This window comes from Polypterus senegalus, chromosome 11, assembly GCF_016835505.1.
Source record: "Polypterus senegalus isolate Bchr_013 chromosome 11, ASM1683550v1, whole genome shotgun sequence".
NCBI classification, from domain to species: Eukaryota; Metazoa; Chordata; class Cladistia; order Polypteriformes; family Polypteridae; genus Polypterus; species Polypterus senegalus.
In genome coordinates this window covers 81,444,057-81,465,287 of record NC_053164.1, presented here as the reverse complement: position 1 = coordinate 81,465,287, position 21,231 = coordinate 81,444,057, and the positions used below count along the sequence as shown (strand labels likewise).

Here is a 21,231-nt window from a genome sequence, read left to right as displayed (position 1 = left end):
AGTGTATTCATTAGATGAACGGTAAAAAAGTAAGAGCGAGGGGAGGATGACTTATTGAGGCATGCAAGCAAAACCACAATAGCACGCGGGCTCGATGTACGAAAAAATATATCTTTTCAAGTTCTATTTACTCCATATGTGTCAAACTCAAGGCCCGCAGGCAACATCCGGCCCGCGAGATCATTTTATATACTGTATTATTGTTATTAATGGCCCGGGGATATGAAGCACTGGTAACACAATAAACTACAGATCCCATAATGCAGCGCTTCAGCTGCCTTGCCGAACACTTACCGCGTCCCCACCCTCTCTTCAGTCGTTTCCTTACTTTGCGAAGGAAGCAGCTTTCTCAGAGCTTCTGCACTGTTTTATAAACGAACGATATATAAGAAAGTCCTTTTTCCTTGCTTCGCCAACGAAGCAGCCTTTTTATTTAATCCACGGGTTCTTCGCTGTTTCATTGTTCATTTATTACGATTTTTATAGTTATTGTGTAGGTTTTATTTAATCCACGGGTTCTCTTCTGTATTCACTGCGGTGTCTTCTTTCGTTTACGAGCTTCGCCAAGGAAGCAGCTTTCTCACAGCTTCTGCACTGTTTTAAAAACGAACGACATATAAGAAAGTGCTTTTTCCTTGCTTCACCAACGAAGCAACCTTTTTATTTAATTCACAGGTTCTCTTCTATTTTATTGTTAATTTGTTACGATTGTTACAGTTATTGTGTAGGTTTTATTTAATCCACGGTTCTCTTCTGTGTTCACTGCGGTGTCTTCTTTCGCTTACGACCTTCGCCAAGGAAGCAGAAACTTACAACCACCAAAACTTTGTAACGGCACAAGACTTCAGGTCACATCTTTACAAAACAACCTAATTAAAGCAACTATATTTACTGGCAGTGCCTCAGGTGACACAGTTTTTATTCCTCGCATCCCCATTATACCATCTAATCTCCCATTTCAATTCAAACGCGTTCAATTTCCAGTAAGGTTCTGCTTTGCAATGACAATTAATAAGTCTCAGGGACAAACACTACAAAAGGTTGGCATTGATTTGAGGTGGGATTTCTTTTCACATGGCCAACTGTATGTTGCATGCTCAAGAGTGAGCTCAGCACACAGCTTAGTCATATTACAACCAGAGGGCCGAACTGACAACGTAGTATACAGAGAGATCCTTAACAATTAATTTTTTACATATTTTCGTTCATCTAAAAATGTTTACTTTTTTATTAATAAAAATATTCAGATAGTATTTCACCGCTGCGAAGCGCGGGTATTTTGCTAGTAATACAATATTACACACAGACTAATGTATTTCAAATATTTATTTCTTTTAATTTTGATGATTATAACTGACAACTAATGAAAGTTCCAAATTCAGTATCTCGGAAAATTAGAATATCGTGAAAAGGTTCAAAATTGAAGACATCTGGTGCCACACTCTAATCAGCTAATTAACTCAAAACACCTGCAAAAGCCTTTAAATGGTCTCTCAGTCTAGTTCTGCAGGCTACACAATCATGGGGAAGACTGCTGACTTGACAGTTGTCCAAAAGACGACCATTGACACCTTGCACAAGGAGGGCAAGACACAAAAGGTCATTGCTAAAGAGGCTGGCTCTGTGTCCAAGCACATTATTAGAGAGGTGAAGTGAAGGACAAGATGTGGTAGAAAAAAGTGTACAAGCAATAGGGATAACCGCACCCTGGAGAGGATTGTGAAACAAAACCCATTCAAAACTGTGGGGGAGATTCACAAAGAGTGGACTGCAGCTGGAATCAGTTCTTCAAGAACCACCATGCACAGACGTATGCAAGACATGGGTTTCAGCTGTCACATTCCTTGTGTCAAGCCACTCTTGAACAAGAGATAGCGTCAGAAGCGTCTCGCCTGGGCTAATGACAAAAAGGACTGGACTGCTACTGAGTGGTCCAAAGTTATGTTCTCTGATGAAAGTAAATTTTGCATTTCCTTTGGAAATCAAGGTCCCAGAGTCTGGAGGAATTGAGGCACAGAATCCACGTTGCTTGAGGTCCAGTGTAAAGTTTCCACAGTCAGTGATGGTTTGGGGTGCCATGTCATCTGCTGGTGTTGGTCCATTGTGTTTTCTGAGGTCCAAGGTTCAACGCAGCTGTCTACCAGGAAGTTGTAGAGCACTTCATGCTTCCTGCTGCTGACGAACTTTATGGAGGTGCAGATTTCATTTTCCAACAGGACCTGGCGCCTGCACACAGTGTCAAAGCTACCAGTACCTGGTTTAAGGACCATGGTATCCCTGTTCTTGATTGGCTAGCAAACTCGCCTGACCTTAACCCCATAGAAAATCTATGGGGTTTTGTGAAGAGGAAGATGCAATATGCCAGACTCAACAATTCAGAAGAGCTGAAGGCCACTCTCAGAGCAACATGGGCTCTCATAACACCTGAGCAGTGCCACAGACTGATCGACTCCATGCCACGTGCATTGCTGCAGTAATCCAGGCCAAAGGAGTCCCAACTAAATATTGAGTGCTGTACATGCTCATACTTTTCATGTTCATACCTTTCAGTTGGCCAACATTTCTAAAAATCCTTTTTTTGCATTAGTCTTAATTGATATTCTAATTTTCCAAGATACTGAATTTGGGACTTTCATTAGTTCTCAGTTATAATCATCAAAATTAAAAGAAATAAACATTTGAAATATATCAGTCTGTGTGTAATGAATGAATCTAATATACAAGTTTCACTTTTTGAATGGAATTACTGAAATAAATCAACTTTGTCATGATATTCTAATTTTATGACCAGCACCTGTACTTTAACTGATGGTTGGAAGTAGCACTGCCTTATTTTCAAGTCTAGGTGCCCTCAAGCTGGGTCTGTGTTAGGCAGTGTTTCTTATCCCCTGGGTCCCATTGTAGGTTGCTATCATTGGTTAGTGTTTGTCTGCTTAAAGCAATCAGCAGTGTTGCACAATTTGTTTCATCATTTCTAAGTGACTTGTTTCACCAAGTGGGTGGTTTACAATAGGCACTAGTGGGTTGTCAATGAATTTAAAAGTCAGTGCGGGCTGAATGCATAAGAATCGGCCACATGAATCAGCAAAGGGACTTCCAAGAGTCAGAAAACATGTGAAACCCCATGAAATAATAACAATAAGAAAAGATTACACTACTGTGGCTGGTTTTGACAATTTCTGGAACATCAATACCCAGCTATTTTCCTATGGCAATTGGCCATAAGTATGAATCTCCTCAACTCGTAACCGTAAATTGGTGCATGATTTTGTGAGTGTATATAAATATGTGTGTGTATATGTATATATATATATATATAACACCTGAGCATATATATGTGTATACACATACATACAGTGGTGTGAAAAACTATTTGCCCCCTTCCTGATTTCTTATTCTTTTGCATGTTTGTCACACAAAATGTTTCTGATCATCAAACACATTTAACCATTAGTCAAATATAACACAAGTAAACACAAAATGCAGTTTTTAAATGATGGTTTTTATTATTTAGGGAGAAAAAATCCAAACCTACATGGCCCTGTGTGAAAAAGTAATTGCCCCTTGTTAAAAATAACCTAACTGTGGTGTATCACACCTGAGTTCAATTTCCGTAGCCACCCCAGGCCTGATTACTGCCACACCTGTTTCAATCAAGAAATCACTTAAATAGGAGCTGCCTGACACAGAGAAGTAGACCAAAAGCACCTCAAAAGCTAGACATCATGCCAAGATCCAAAGAAATTCAGGAACAAATGAGAACAGAAGTCATTGAGATCTATCAGTCTGGTAAAGGTTATAAAGCCATTTCTAAAGCTTTGGGACTCCAGCAAACCACAGTGAGAGCCATTATCCACAAATGGCAAAAACATGGAACAGTGCTGAACCTTCCCAGGAATGGCCGGCCGACCAAAATTACCCCAAGAGCGCAGAGACAACTCATCCGAGAGGTCACAAAAGACCCCAGGACAACGTCTAAAGAACTGCAGGCCTCACTTGCCTCAATTAAGGTCAGTGTTCACGACTCCACCATAAGAAAGAGACTGGGCAAAAACGACCTGCATGGCAGATTTCCAAGACGCAAACCACTGTTAAGCAAAAAGAACATTAGGGCTCGTCTCAATTTTGCTAAGAAACAGGTCAATGATTGCCAAGACTTTTGGGAAAATACCTTGTGGACTGATGAGACAAAAGTTGAACTTTTTGGAAGGCAAATGTCCCGTTACATCTGGCGTAAAAGGAACACAGCATTTCAGAAAAAGAACATCATACCAACAGTAAAATATGGTGGTGGTAGTGTGATGGTCTGGGGTTGTTTTGCTGCTTCAGGACCTGGAAGGCTTGCTGTGATAGATGGAACCATGAATTCTACTGTCTACCAAAAAATCCTGAAGGAGAATGTCCAGCCATCAGTTCGTCAACTCAAGCTGAAGCGATCTTGGGTGCTGCAACAGGACAATGACCCAAAACACACCAGCAAATGCACCTCTGAATGGCTGAAGAAAAACAAAATGAAGACTTTGGAGTGGCCTAGTCAAAGTCCTGACCTGAATCCAATTGAGATGCTATGGCATGACCTTAAAAAGGCGGTTCATGCTAGAAAACCCTCAAATAAAGCTGAATTACAACAATTCTGCAAAGATGGGCCAAAATTCCTCCAGAGCTGTAAAAGACTCATTGCAAGTTATCACAAATGCTTGATTGCAGTTATTGCTGCTAAGGGTGGCTAAACCAGTTATTAGGTTCAGGGGGCAATTACTTTTTCACACAGGGCCATGTAAGTTTGGATTTTTTTTTCTCCCTAAATAATAAAAACCATCATTTAAAAACTGCATTTTGTGTTTACTTGTGTTATATTTGACTAATGGTTAAATGTGTTTGATGATCAGAAATATTTTGTGTGACAAACATGTAAAAGAATAAGAAATCAGGAAGGGGGCAAATAGTTTTTCACACCACTGTATGTATGTATGTATGTGTGTGTGTGTGTATATGTATATGTGTATATATATATATATATATATATATATGTGTATATATATATATATATATATATATGTATATATATATATGTATATATATATATATATATATATATATATATATATATATATATATATATATATAAACTGCTCAAAAAATTAAAGGAACACTTTGAAAACACATCAGATCTCAATGGGAAAAGAAATCCTCCTGGATATCTATACTGATATAGACTGGGTAATGTGTTAGGAATGAAAGGATGCCACATCGTTTGATGGAAATGAAAATGATCAACCTACAGAGCCCTGAATTCAAAGGCGCCCTAAAAATCAGAGTGAAAAATGATGTGGCAGGCTAGTCCATTTTGCCAAAATTTAATTGCAGCAACTCAAAATTATGCAGCACTTTGTATGGCCCCTGTGTTCTTGTATACATGCCTGACAACATCGGTGCATGCTTCTAATGAGATGACAGATGGTGTTGTGGGGGATCTCCTCCCAGATCTGGACCAGGGCATCACTCAGCTCCTGGACAATCTGAGGTGCAACCTGGTGGAATTGGATGGACCAAAACATAATTTCCCAGAGGTGTTCTATTGGATTTAGGTCAGGAAAGTGTGGTGGCCAGTCAATGGTATCAATTCCTTCATCCTCCAGGAACTGCCTGCATACTCTCACCACATGAGGCCAGGAATTGTCGTGCACCAGGAGCCACTGTACCAGCATAGGGTCTGACAATGGGTCCAAGGATTTCATCCTGATACCTAATGGCAGCCAAGGTGCCTTTGTCAAGCCTGTAGCGGTCTGTGTGACCCTCCATGGATATGCCTCCCCAGACAATCATTAACCCACCACCAAACTGCTCATGCTGAATGATGTTACAGGCAGCATAATGTTCTCCATGGCTTCTCCAGACCCTTTCACTTCTGTCACGTGCTCAGGGTGAACCTGCTCTCATCTGTAAAAAGCACAGGGCACCAGTGGTGCATCTGCCAATTCTGGTATTCTATGGCGAATGCTAATCGAGCTGCATGCTGCTGGGCAGTGAGCTCAGGGCCCATTAGAGGACATGGGGCCCTTGGGTCACCCTCATGAAGTCTTTCTGATTGTTTGGTCAGAGACATTCACACCAGTGGCCTGCTGGAGGTCATTTTGTAGGGCTCTGGCAGTGCTCATCCTGTTCCTCCTTGCCCAAAGGAGCAGATACTGGTCCTGCTGATGGGTTATGGACCTTCTATGGCCCTCTCCAGCTCTCCTAGAGTAACTGCTTGTCTCCTAGAATCTCCTCCATGCCCTTGAGACTGTGCAGGGAGACACAGCAAACCTTCTGGCAATGACACGTATTGATGTGCCATCCTGGAGAAGTTGGACTACCTGTGCAACCTCTGTAGGGTCCAGGTATCGCCTCATGCTACCAGTAGTGACACTGACTGTAGCCAAATGCAAAACTAGTGAATAAACAGTCAGAAAAGATGAGGAGGGAAAAATGTCAGTGGCCTCCACCTGTTAAACCATTCCTGTTTTGGGGTCATCTCATTGTTGCCCCTCTAGTGCATCTGTTGTTAATTTCATTAACACCACAGCAGCTGAAACTGATTAACAACCCCTCTGCTACTTAACTGACCAGATTAATATCCCATAAGTTTCATTGACTTTATGCTATACTCTGATTAAAAAGTGTTCCTTTAATTCTTATGAGCAGTATATATATATATATATATATATATATATATATATATATATATATATATATATATATATATATATATATATATATATAATAGTTTTTTTTTTTTTTTTTTAAAAGTACAATGATGCAAATGGTTTTTAAACACTGTGCAAATTGCTCATATTTGAGAATTTAACAACTAACTTTTTGTAGCAGTGCCTTGCATATGACCTCATTTACTGGCTCTCCATTATTATTTGGTTTGAGTACAAAATAAGCCCAAAATGCAGAAGTAACAGGCTAGTCATCGGTTAGAAAAGTGTTATCCAGTGAAATTTATTTTCAGATCATTGGAAAGATTGAAGAGGATGGATACAGCTTTGCTGGTCCTGGTCAGTACTAGTTAGTGTTGGTAATGCTTGTGGTTTGTTTAGAGTTTATTACATGTGTGTTCATTATCTCATAGCAATTTTTTTTATTTTATTAACATGTTTATTGATACTGGTTTATGACATTTTACCAATGCACTACAGTGCCCAGATTCTTTGTTAAAATCAAATTAGGTGTTATATGAATGAGGGTTTGTGACTGACTGCTTTAATCTGGTTACCATTCTGTCTGACACAAATCTTTAGTGTATCTTCACATAAGCACTGGCTACTGATTCTTGCTAATATGCCTAATGGTACAATGAATGTGATGCAGATACTGACTTGTTTGAACTTAGCTGAAAATCAGCAGTTGTCAATGGTTAAAGGAAGCACTGAATGTTTTATAGAGGTAATCAGTATGTTGATATTTCATACTTTGTATATTGTATTTGCAGTAAAGGTGTCATATGAACCATCCCTGCCCTGATAATGCACTTTTATGTTTTTAGGGATATGAGTGGAGGGGTTGAGATGACTGTTTTCCGAAAAGTGAACTCCACACCACCAGTGCGCTGTAGCTCTCAGCATTCTCTTTTTGGTTTAAATCAGGTCTCGGTGAGTAGAAAATGACAGTCATTTGATTTATTTCAGTATATTCTTAAATATTAATATTAAATATTTAAGTCAATACAAAACTAATAACAATAAAGGTGTTTATTAAGAAATTGGTTGTGAGTGGATGCTCCTGTTAAACAAAAATAAAACACTAATTGTCAGAAAAAAAACTACAGTCTTCCCTCAGTTCCTTTTCATATAAGGTATGTTAAGTTGTAGTTACTGTACTACTTAAAAAAATCTAGACAAAGTACATGTGACTGTTAACAATAACTCCTCTCACTTCATCTTGGTAAGCATTGTCAGTGACTTAAATGAAAAATCATTAACTAAGAAAGACGTTTGAAAAATGTCCATAATACTTTATATTTTTCAGTTAGTGAAGTAGCAATGTTATATGTAGAGAGAACAATGAAATTCTCACTTGCAACCATCATGGAACATTTTGTCTTGTTATATTCCCAGTTTTTGAAACCTTGTAGAAAAATGTGAGTGCGTCATCCCATACAAGTCAGTCAGCTATGTTGACTTTGAAAGTAATTGCATAAAATCTAAAAAATTAAAACTGAACATTAGATTAGACAAGCTTTATTAATATAAAGGGAGAAATTTGTGTTAATTTAGAACTTATGTTGGCTATGGATTTCACGATATAATGTTCACATTCCAAATATGTTATTTTGATTACATGCAGTAATTCGAACACAAACTTACCCAACTAGTTTGAGTAGCAATACCACATGATGGTTATTAATACATTGACAGCTTTTGATTAATAATTTATTAATTAAAGAAGAATTTCCTTTACAGTCGGGGGTGTTGGGTATGCAACCTACCATTAAATTATTTTTTTATTTGTTTTATATTTCTTTACATGTGCATCTAAATATACACTAACTTTTCAAGGGAACTCCCTTTCAACATGTATAGATGCCCTTTTCCTTTATTAAAATTCAGTTATTCTTCATGTAGCAGTTATTTAAACGTTATACTTGTGCAAGTAGACTAAAAATATTTGATGTCTTTTTTTATTTTTTACTGTGCTTTTATTAAAAGATAATATAAGGCATGCATTTTCTTCGTCGTCTTCTTCTTTCGGCTACTCCCATTAGGGGTTGCCACAGCAGATCATCTTGTTCCATATCTTCCTATCCTCTGCATCGTGCTCTGTCACACCCATCACCTGCATGTTCTCTCTCACTCCATCCATAAACCTTCTTTTGTGTCTTCCTCTTTTCTTTTTGACTGGTAGCTCTATTTTTAACATCCTTTTCCCAATATACCCAGCATCTCTCCTCCACACATGTCCAAACCAACGCATTCTTACCTCTCTGACTGTCTCCCAACCATCCATCCTGACCTGGCACTCTAATGTACTCATTTCTAATTCTGTCCATCCTTGTCACACCCAATTCAAATTTTAGCATCTTTAACTCTGTCACTTCCAGGCATGTAAGTCATGCATAAAGACCTAAAAAGTGTAGTTGATCAAGTATGCTGAAAAACACAAGTCATAAATTCTTGGCTCGGTCAGATTCCTATTGCCAGTCCTTCGGATTCCATGAGGTGCCATGCTGAGCCACACACGTCTCCCACCGCCAGTCATTCAGACACCGCAAAGCAGACTGCTCCTATTCCACAGTATTGCTTAATAGGAGCACCCCTTCTTCAGCCCCAGGCTCTTGTCCTTGAGACTCGTATCCAACCACCTTTCTACATTCATTATAGCATTGGCTCTCTCATTCCTGCCTTTCTCTCTTTCTCTTTCTTAACCTCTGTTCCTTTCTGTTTTTCACCTTTCTGTTTTTGTCTCATTTCTCATTCTCTTTCTTGTTCTTAGCTGTGCATGCTTCTGTATATGACCTGATCAGGTGCAGATATGACCCTCTGCCCACTCCAAGGTGTGAAAAAGGCACCTGCATTTGCACGTATCTTTCAAGCAAGGCAGTTAACTCTACAGTAGCGCAGTCACGCTCACACCCGCACCCTTTCTGAGCCTGCACTCTCTCTGGGCAAGATTATTTATTTAAAACCTGCATGGCACCATGGACAACTTATTACGCATACAACTTGCTATGTACAGGTGCATCTCAATAAATTAGAATATCATCGAAAAGTTAATTTATTTCAGTAATTCAATTCAAAAAGTGAAACTCATAGATTCATTATACACAAAGTGATATATTTCAAGATTTTTTTTCTTTTCATTTTGCTGATTATGGCTTATGGCTAATGAAAACCTATAATTCAGAATCTCAGGAAATTTGAATATTGTGAAAAAGTTCAATATTTTAGACTCATGGTGTCACACTCCACATAACTAATTAACCCAAAGGTGTCCTGAGCTTTTAACTGGTCTCTCAGTCTGCATCAGTAGGTCACACAATCATGGGGAAGACTATTGGCTTGACAGTTGTCCAGAAGACAGTCATTGACACCCTTCATGGAAGAGGGGAAGCCACAACAGGTCTTTGCTAAAGAAGCTGGTTGTTCAAAGAGTGCTCTATCCAAGCATATTAATGGAAAGTTAAGTGGAAGGACAAAAATGTGGCAGAAAAGGGTGAGAAAGCAACAGGGATAACCGCAGCCTTGAGAGGATTTTGAAGCATAGCCCATTCAAGAATTTGTGGGAGATTCACAAAGAGTGGACTGCGGCTGGAGTCAGTGCATCAAGAGCCACCACACACAGGCGAATCCGGGGCATAGGCTAAAACTGTTGCATTCCTTGTGTCAAGCCACTCCTGAACCAGAGACAACTTCAGAAGTGTCTTACTTGGCCTAAGGAAAAAATGGACTGGACTGTTGCTCAGTGGTCCAAAGTCCTGTTTTCAGATGAAAGTAAATTTTGCATTTAATTTGGAAATCAAGGTTCCAGAGTCTGGAGGAAGAGTGGAAAGGCACATAATCTTAGTTGCTTGTGGTCCAGAGTGAAGTCTCCACAGTCAGTGATGATTTGGGCAGCCTTGTCATCTGCTGGTGTTGGTCCACTGTGTATTATCAAGTCCAAAGTCAGCGCTGCTGTCTACCAGGAAACTTTAGAGCACTTCATGCTTCCCTCTGCTGACAAGCTGCCAAAAGTACCAATACTTGGTTTAATGACCATGGTATCACTGTGCTTGATTGGCCAGCAAGATTGCCTGACTGAAACCCCATAGAGAATCTATGTTGTATTGTCAAGAAGAAGATGAGAGACACCAGACCCAACAATGCAAACGAGCTGAAGGCTGCTATCAAAGCATCCTGGGCTTCCATAACACCTCAGCAGTGCCACAGGCTGATCGCCTCCATGCCATGCCCGCATTAATGCAGTAATGCACACAAAAGGAGCCATGACTAAGTATTGAGTGCATACATGGACATGCTTTTCAGTAGGCTAACATTTTTGTATTAAATTTTTTTTTTTAATTGGTCTTATGTAATATTCTAATTGAGAGATTACCTGTAAGTCATAATCAGCAAAATGAAAAGAAATAAACACTTGAAATATATCACTATGTGTGTAATGAATCTATATAATATATGAGTTTCACTTTTTGAATTGAATAGTAGAAATAAAGTAACTTTTCGATGATATTCTAATTTATTGAGATGCACTTGTATGTTTGTTAACAGTGCAGGTGCATTCTAAGACTGGCTGCTCTACTAATCAAAAATTTACCAAGAAGTGTGTTTTATTAGTAACTCAATTTTTTCCTTTATTACTAAATTGTCCCATGAACATTTGATAATATGGGTCAGCAAGTGATTTGTATATACACATGATCAATTGTACAGAGTTATATCAGGATATATAGTGATTTGTAATTATTTAAATTTTTTTTCTTTATACCTTTCCATGATCAGGAGTTTCTGCCTCAATTAGATGATGCCAGTGGATCAAAAGGTAAGATGAACTCATTGTTTTAGTAACATTTTCATTGTAATTTCATAGTTTCATGTAGGGTTTTTCCTCTAGGAATTAGAGATACATATTTAGATGACATTTCATATTTTGTAGTTGATCTACTTAAATCGATAGTGGTGTTTTATTAAAAGGGGGACAACTTGTAAAATGACACAGGATGCATTTATCAGAAAAGGTATTCTGCATTTAGAAATGTTTTTTTTTGCTTCAAGTGGACAATGTTTTACAAATTTTCCTTTTGCATTAAAGCATTTATGCATATTTGTTTATGTATAGGAGTATTTGGATGTATTATGGAGTGAGTTGTTTGTGCAGGCTATTAATTGACAGGTTTTTAGCTGACAACAATCACTTGAGTACCACCAATGATCCAAACACGCTCAAGGATTTTCACCCAGGTTAAGATGCATACTCATTTTGTCATTAACAGCAGTTTACATGTACTAGCCAAATATGGTATGGAGGCCTGATTTGCAAAGTTTTGTGCATTTTGATGAACACCCAACAACCACATTGCCTGTAAGTCCTTGTTTACAAAGTGTGGTGTTATGGGTCCACAGCTCGCTTAGTAAAGGCCATTTAAATAAATGATCACCGCGCGGTTTTGTGAGGGGGCATAGTGGTTGTAGCAAACCGCGGGGCGATCTGCGGTGTGGGCGTTTCTCACCGAGTGCACAGGTGAGGAACTGCCCACATCCGTGATTGTTCCCGTGGCTAATGTGCTGCAACTGCTATGGCCCCTCGCTGTATAAAAGAAGCACGAGTCGGTTGGGAGAAGGTGAATGAGAAAAAGAAAAGAGAAAAAGAGAGGACGGAGGTTACATGGGAGCGAGAGAGAAAGCAGGTCGGTGCAAGAGAGAGACACATGGAGTGTGTGGTGAGCGAACGAACAAACGAACGCTCGTGGGCAGCTGCGAGGGCCTGGGTGTTAGGCCTACACCCAGGGGTTGTAGTTGATGTCGCTCCCCCTGAGCGAGCAGGTATGACAAGGGAAAGGCGACTGGCCGCAGAAGACCAGAAAGACAGCGAGAGTCGGGATTCTTGGTGGTGGAGTCCCCAACGTGAGCGACCTGGCCGTTGGTGGGAACCAAGTCTCGAGGCTGGTATGAGAGCCAGACCGAAACCAGGGATTGGTAGGTCTCCAGTCTCGTGTTTGAGTGAGAAGAGCAGGGAGCGTAAGTCTGTTGGACAGAGCAAAATTAAACTAGCGATAATGGCTGGTAAAATTATTCAGTTTAAACTCTTGAGGTAAATTGCCAGTATTATACATTAAACAAAAGTTCTTTATGTTTTCATATACATTTTTGTTTTGAAGCTTTGTGGCTATAATACTTGATATTTTTCCACAAAGTTTTTAAGAAGGAGTTTACACTGTAAGGAGGGATCAAATGCCTTTTGGTTTGTGGACAAGACCCTCAAGGATTGTTTTTGTCATAGGGGGCACTAGCTCCCTGGTTGGAATAAGCTCTTTTTTAATTGCGGCATGTTACATAACCCGAAACTATATAGATATAATATTAAAAGGCGTTACGCCTCCCTTAGTGATACGGTGGTAAGAAATCACATAGGAGAAATAACTTAGCTTTCTTTAATGATAATTTAGCGGCATAACAGACGAGGAAGCCATGACAAGACTTTTCACTGAAGTGGGAGCTTGATGTATACAGTCTGCCGTTTTTGTTGCTGCGCTGGAAGGATTTTCAGGATCTGATGACGGTATCTGCCATCTGTCCGTCGGCTTCAATAGTGTGCCGGGCAATGTTCCAAGGTTTTATACCGTTTCTCCAGGTGCAGTCCCCCACTTAGGTAAATCATGCCATTCCAAACAAGGAAAAGAAGATCCAATATTCTGACTCTGTCACGCAGAAATAGTATAATGCCCATTTCCGCAGTTGTCCCTTTCTTGTCTTGTAATGCTTGCCTAGCAGTTCTAAATGATGAGTCCCTGTGTGCTAAATCTGGCATTGTGTTAGCTGTACATGTGAGAAGAAGCAGATTTATAAAATATTTTTTGTACAGAGCATAGTGACATATTAAACATATAAACTTGTTACAATATTAGGATTTTATGTGCCTGTGTCTCATTTAGCAGAGCAAATTTAAATAAATTGTATATACCTAAATAAGTTCATTTTACACGAGGTGCATACATAGCCGGTGGTAAAACAGGTCCTTTTTTTCTCTCCACAAATTTGTGTGGCTATCTTTAAAGGAACAAATGGTACAAATGGACTTTTTGTACCTTTTCGATGCTTTGCACTGCACTGACTTGCCTGTGTAATGCTCGATACCAGATGTGCAAATGTAGAAATATTAAAAAGGTATTCCTCATTTTAATACAAAGAATAAGGGGCTATAGCCTTCAGGTTCCATTTCTAAACTGAAAAGATCAGGTTGCATACTGTATGTGTTTTCAAACCCATGTTAAACCTAGAACACTTCAAGGCTAATCAAGCTAGTCCTTTAAACCAGAAACCGGCATGCAATATCTGACATGAAGACATTTTTACACAGTACAAATATGGCTAGGCAACATGGCAAAAAAATAAGCTTTATTTTATTTAAGTTTATGGTTCATACATGATATATAGTTATATGTTAAATATTTTAACAGAGAAATCACTTTCACCTATTCTTGGAGAAAAACGTGTTGTCCACATTATTTCAAACTTAAAATACAACTGTATTCTTGTTAGAAATACAAAAGTATATATTTGAGGAAATGTGCAAAATACAAAAACTTTCCTCTGTACAGACCTTTCTGTACCTTTTTTTGTGATTTGTTTTTTTCACTTGCAGCCCTCATTCCTCCTCTACATACCACACTACTTCCACAACAATAACAATTTTCTATAAATTATGTAGTATTCTTAACTGTTTTTTCATCTATCATTGTTTTTTCCTATAGCTTAGACATACTTCCACTACTGCCACAGTCAGTTGTCATGGGTTTTTTTTTTTTCTCCAAACAATTTATATTGCACAACACATCAGTCAGCTTCATCCTCTTGTGTGCTCTGACTGAAAAAACTTTTTTATCCCTTGCTTTTCTAAGCTTTATGGTTAAAAATTGCTTCCGGACTTACAGGCATCATCAAACTATAGATTGTACTTCCAGGCTTAATGAAAAGTAATTATTGGGGCATTTTTAAGATCAGGTTCTTCTTTCCCGTTAAAAAGACCGTCCTGTTGTTAATTCCACTAACTGCTGCAAAATAGTAGCACATTGGCTAAAGTTTTAATCCATTTGTTTTTTTTGTTTACTGATGTATGGGGAAATTGTAAAATCTGTTGTATATATACAGTTTTTTCAGTAGTGATAGTTTTAATTAAAATTTGGATGCTTTATTGAACTTGAGAGACATTTTTTATATAAAGGTTTCTTGATATGAATTGAAAATTAGTCACATTGCTATTTCTTCAGCATTGCTTTTTCTACTTTTGGTGTAGATCTGAAGGAACTGATGCGTGAACAAGGCAGTAACAATATAATTGTCACCTCAGCTGATAGAGAGATCCTCAAGCACAATTCTCAGGACAGCATTGGTAAGAGAATGTCTCCTGCAAACTTTTGATCTATAATTCTTCTGAGAATTAAACATCTTGTTATATGTTCAACAAAGTGCCCCAAATTGTCTTGAATTAGTGTCTTATTACCTGTTGTTAATTTTTTTGGTTTTGTAAACATAATTTATTAGTGATGAAGTGCATTAAAGTTAAGTATTGTAAGTTTGAAAAATGCGTTTTTTTTTTTTTTTTTTTTTTGTTAAATGTAAGTAATTTGATATTGATAATGTGATTCAGAGTTTTTGTGAGCCTTAAGTAGGTTTCCTTAATTTCTTGCAGTTTCTAACCTGGGGAGATGGGGTCATCCTAAAGTACATACACTCGTATTTTGACAAGTTCTGGTTAATTTTTGTCTTTAACAAGACCACTCTTTGAGCTAAAACAGTGTCTGAAATTCCAAATAAAGCTATTACCTATGCTGTTAACCTTTTGCCTTCTGACTCATAGAATTTAGAATGTTATTACCCTTGTGTTAGTTATTAAATTTGTATTAAGGTTTATATGCTCTCTACATGTTTTTATTTAAAAAAAAAAATGCTGTTTTTTTGGATATGCAGTTTTATTATTTTACACATCTATAATATTCACTGATATAGCTGTTTCAATATTACTAAATTCCTTTCATAAAGAATTCTCAAGATTTTTCTTTCTTAAAAATATAAGCATGTACCATGCATCTTACTAAAAATGGGAGGGGGATAGCTGTTTAAATTATTTATCCAATGCTCCTAAAAGAGACTATAGTGAAAGGTTTCATTTTTGCACATGTTGTGAACTGAAAAGAATGCAGTTTTTCATCTTCAGTATGGGTGCGATAACAGAAAACAAAAATTAAAAGTCCATAACCCTATACAAGGGCCCAACTAATATGGATTTTTTAGACTGATAATGATATTGATATGTTGGCAGCAAAGATGACCAATTACCAATACCTATTGAGTAATAGGTAGTAAACTTCACTGACGCTAAAGTTGTTATGTACTCTCATCTGATTTAATGATGTAAGATATATTTTAAGGGTTAATGAATAAATAAACAAATCAGTACACATGTAAATATTCTGAGATGTGTGCATTAAAGAAATTAAACTGAAAAGTATGTATCTGCATTTAATAGGCACCATTTAATGCAGATTGCTATGGTTATACAGCCAAGAGTGTGTTTGCTATAGGATTATGCAGCTTTATTTATTATTATGTTTTGCATCTTTTAAATGCTTTTTCAGTTTCACCAAGATAGGTGAAAGAAAGAGCACCTGTTTGACAGGCTACTGAAACATTTAAATTTGCTTATCTCCCACAAGCAATGAAAGTAGGACTGAACATGGAAAATCTTACTGATATTTAAAATAAGTTGTTTTTTTTATTTATATATAAATGTTACCCTATTTTTAATCTCATATTTTCACTTATATGAGTATGTTGTTTAGTCTTGTAAACACTACCCCAGCTTGTAGAATGGCTGAGAAACTGGGACAAGTTTTATTTAGACTAAAAATTTTCATCAGTTGGATATGTTTCTAATGCTTCTCTGTTTTTAACTTTTAGCACTTCATGTCAATTTTATTTTATTTTATACAGAAGTTAACCTCCTTAGTGATAACATTGAACGTGGCTTGTGCTCGGAATTCTATGTAAATATGGTTTTGCCCAACTTAGGGTGACATGTAATGATCCACTTTACAGTGTCAAGCCTGAATAACTCTCAGGGCTGTTTTCTACTGCCACTGGTGGATGAAATAACATATTGCTGCCAAAAAACATGAATATTTCTATGCGTTCTCCCACTTTATGGGAAACAATGGGGCAGAGCCTTCAACGAAAAACAAAATAGCAATTGATAAGTTGTGAAGGCAGTTTTAGAACATATTGAAATTTAACTGTTGCTCAAGTCAAGCAGTTGTGATATTGATTTGAATTGGTCATTAGATGTTGACATGAAAAATGAAACTGGGCCTGTTTGGTAGATTCCGACCTGCCAAGTTTCAGTGATGTTCATGTATGATAACTTCATAGTACTGCTGACAATCATGCACCTGCTCAATGATAGTCTGGTGAAGAAAACAGTTGTTAAAACAAACCACTGTGCTGAGAAGTGTCAGAAAAGTTACAGTAAACCATTTGCTTGTAGCAGTTGCAACATGTTGGTGTTTTTCAGTCTCTTAATACTGCTGGGCATCATGGGTATACCAGTGGTACTGGTCCACAAACCAGTTGTTGACAGGCACCCATTTTTGGCAAAGTTACAAGTGAGTGTTGATTTTCACTCATTTTAAAATACTTGCATTTTGCTAATAACAAAGACTGTGATGAAGCCGATCACTCAAACTGTACAGACTATGCAATGTATTTCAGGCAATCACCAAAATATGCACTAGGTGTATTTTCTTTTAAATGCTGTTTGCAAAGTATCAATGTTCCTGTCAGGGGAAATATGAAAGTCACTATGTCTGTGCCAATGTGCAGTAATGACTGTTTAAAAACATATCACACGAAGCATATACAGGTAAAATTCTGTTACAACGATTATCTTTACAACAAAAGTTTCATTACAACGGAATATTTTAATGGTTCCAACAGTTTCCCCATATGACACGAGTCTATAGAAATCTTGTTTCTACGAAGTACATTCAGCAGATACTTTAATTGCAACGAAGTACCCAAAAGACCTTGAAATCCCTGAATCATCCACAGAACAGTTAGTTTTATGGTTGCAGCTCAGTTGTGCACAACGATCCCCAAACAGAAACACTGTAAAAAAATATATATATATATATATATATATATATATATATATATATTTCTTCGAACTTTGCTCATACTGTTTTTTTGCTGTTTTTGTTTTCAGTGTTACCTTTTGCTTATTGCCCGTCAACATTTGAAAAACATCCATTGGAATTTAATTCATTGTCACCCTCCCAATAGAAACGGCAGACACGAAAAAACAATAACAGTTCATATTAGAAAAAAAACAAAATTTTTGCAGCTCTCGATTACTGCAAAAAGAAAAAAGACGTTGCCGGTGAATCCAGAATTTCGCAATCGACACTGTCAACTTTCTTGAAAGACCGAGCAAAAAAAAGAATAAAACTCTCGGGTTGCAAATGTATGCAGACTGCTGCATTTGAATATGTTGCAAAAGCTGTTTTTATGTGATTAAGTGATTTTCGTTCCTATTAATGTGAATTTGTGAATTTCCCCTTGGGAATTAATAAAGTATCTATCTATCTATCTCTTTCTATCTGTAGATGCATGGTAGGGCTATTTTGCATCCTTCCTTCTTTTTCCATATATATATTCAGAAATTTGTTTTTCAGAGCAGGATTTGCGTTGTTTGCATTAAGGTTAATCTGCTCTTCGACTTAATGACCATTTTTTTCCAGAATTTTTTCTTTTCTTTTTTTTGTATTTGGTATTTTGTAGTGCTGAAAGTACAAAAGTTCCCTACCTGTTGTCTTGGTCATAAAACATGAAAAAAGTTAAAAATTGCAGTTATCTGGGGGAAGACATGCAATTATTAATTGACACATAATTATCTAAGAAGTCAACCTTTAAAATTGCTGATTGTGTTGCTCAAAAAAATGCCCTGCAAGGTCTTAGCCTTCTGGTCGACCTGTCACCCAATGTGCACTTGCTTAGAGGTGTTTAACATATTAAAATCTTGTGATCCACCTCACCGATTGCTTTGATTTTTTCATAGGTTGTGCATAATATCGGTATGTTTCAATCTTCCAAACGGCATTGAATTTTTTAAGTTATTCTTATTTTTGTTTTCTAATGAGGTTTCGTATGTACACAATGTGAGCATTTGAAAACTGCTTCATAACGATTTTTATTCATTTAATAACAAACAAGTGTGCTTAAGTCTATTTTGATTTGATACATATATTCCCTAAAAGCATTTTTATCCGTGGGTTTTTTGTGTTTTATAAGAAATAAATACAGGGATCTTTGTAAATTGAAAACGCGTTGTTAACCGGCACTTTCGGTAAGGTTCTGCAGAGGATAGTGCTTCGGAACTTACCATTGCAGCACCCTCTAGATGGAAGTCAATTGGGAAACGTTGTTTAATAAAGTTTTCTTTATCGTAAAACCTTACCAATTTTCCATTTAATTAAACATATAGTTATTAATTTAAGTATATCTTTGTTTAATTTTCCAAACATACATATCTGTATATCTGTTAAGTCCTTTGTAACACAATTTTTAATTGCTATGAAAGGTGCTATATACAGCTTTTATAAACTGAATGTGGATTTCCAGTGCAGAAATTATTGGGCAAAAGCATGTACTGTGTTATAATTTCAAGTGTTAGTAATGTAAAGATCTTTTTTTAATTCTTTTTTTTCCAAATTGTGTGTTTAATCTTTTTATTACTTTTAAGATTACTATAATGCATTTATTTATATTTTGGTAACTTACTGACATAACACATAATTTGCTCTCAAATCCACTTCAATCAATTCAGGGTTAGACAGCTAAATCCTTAGCATGGGAAAGGTGCTATATATGTAAAATGTATTATTATTAAGGTGGCAGTGAACCACTCATTCACATACTGGGGCCAATTATGAATCATAAATCAACTTAACCTGCCTCTATTTTTGTAACAGGAAGACACATTTTCCGCACAGGGAGAACATGTAGAGTTCACATGTACAACAGTTAGGTGTGGTAGTAAAACTCGCGTTGCTGGATCTGTAAAGCAGTAGCACCACCCAGCAGGCACTATGCTGCCCAACAGATCAGCAAAAGAAATCCATTAATTCATCCATGTATTCAATTTAAAAGGCCTCTTAGTACAGTTCAAGAGCAAAGGTGCAGGAGCCTACCCTTGCAGCAGGACAGCAACCAAACCCAAATGAGATGCCTGTCAATACCAGTATATATTCTCTCTCTCTAACTCACACACACACACACTGGACAAGATCAGAGTTTCTGATTAATGTAATCTACACAGCTGTGTCACATGATGACATGTCATTTTGTAACCTGCTTAATCCAAACCAGGGCCTCATATAGAGCTGGAGCCTATCCCAGCTAGCATAGGACACAAGGCAGGAACAAACACTGGGCAGCATGCCAGTCCATCGCAGGGCAAACACACACACACACACGGCCTAGTTTAGCATCACCAATTCACCTAACTTGCATGTCTTCGCATAATGGAAGGAAATTGGAGCACCTGGAGGACACCCACACAGACAAGGGGAGAACATGTAAATGGCAAACCTGGTCACCTTACTGCGAAGCAGCAGTGCTACAACTGTGCCAACATGCCACCCTGTGTCACATGATGTGAAAGCAAAATTCCATAATGTTGGGAAAAATATGCAAAGATATGGAGACAATGACAACTTTATTTCTTTTGCACATCTAATACTGTAGTACTAAAGTGTTGTAGGGTGTTAGCCATTATGAATGGGGTGAGAGGTTAAGCTAAATGACCCCTTTTATTGGCTAACTAAAGAAATTACAATATGCAAGCTTTCGAGGCAACTCAGGGCCCTTCTTCAGGCAGATATTATCAATACATATCACACATACATATCTTGCCTGAAGAAGGGGCCTGAGTTGCCCTTGCATATTGTAATCTGCTCAGTTTGCTAATAAAAGGGGTCATTTTGCTTGACTTCTCACTACACACCTAATACTGCAAGTTAAAATAAAGCCATTTATTACTCTACAGTTTAATTCTTAGAATGTTAATGTGGAGAATAAAGTCATCTGATTACAGTCACCATACTGTCACTACTAAAGGCATTTGTTTCATGCTCCAGACATATGGGGAACATGAAAACGTGACAAAGACAGATCTGCAAATCAAATAACTGCAAACTTTCAGGAATAAATGGTGAAATTGGGCCACTAACGGCCCATCAGAATGCTGGACCACAACAGTAAATTGTAAATGCTGGAAACAGGATTACTTGGTAACGGCCCTGCCTGACTGCTGTGTCTGTTTATAGGAGAGTGGCAGATCGCGCTACAGTAAATAACCGTGCTGTTCCTGTTTCAAGCTGAATAACGCTGAATAAAATACTGAGACTCCGCCTTGTGTTTTTGAGTGTCACACAGGGACTTATAGCGTGACCCCAATCTTTTAGGATTCGTTTCTATGAAG

General features: G+C 37.6%; 1 protein-coding gene across 2 annotated transcripts in view; it reads left to right on the top strand.

Annotated features, from left to right (window-relative positions):
- Positions 1-21,231, top strand: part of LOC120539264 (pecanex-like protein 1) — a 169,497-nt gene that overhangs the window by 17,738 nt on the left and 130,528 nt on the right. For both annotated transcript variants that reach the window (XM_039769172.1, XM_039769171.1), the window contains exons 3-5: positions 7,532-7,637; positions 11,481-11,520; positions 14,992-15,087. In XM_039769172.1, the coding sequence (XP_039625106.1) occupies positions 7,532-7,637; positions 11,481-11,520; positions 14,992-15,087 (242 nt within the window). The remainder of the gene's footprint in view (positions 1-7,531; positions 7,638-11,480; positions 11,521-14,991; positions 15,088-21,231) is intronic.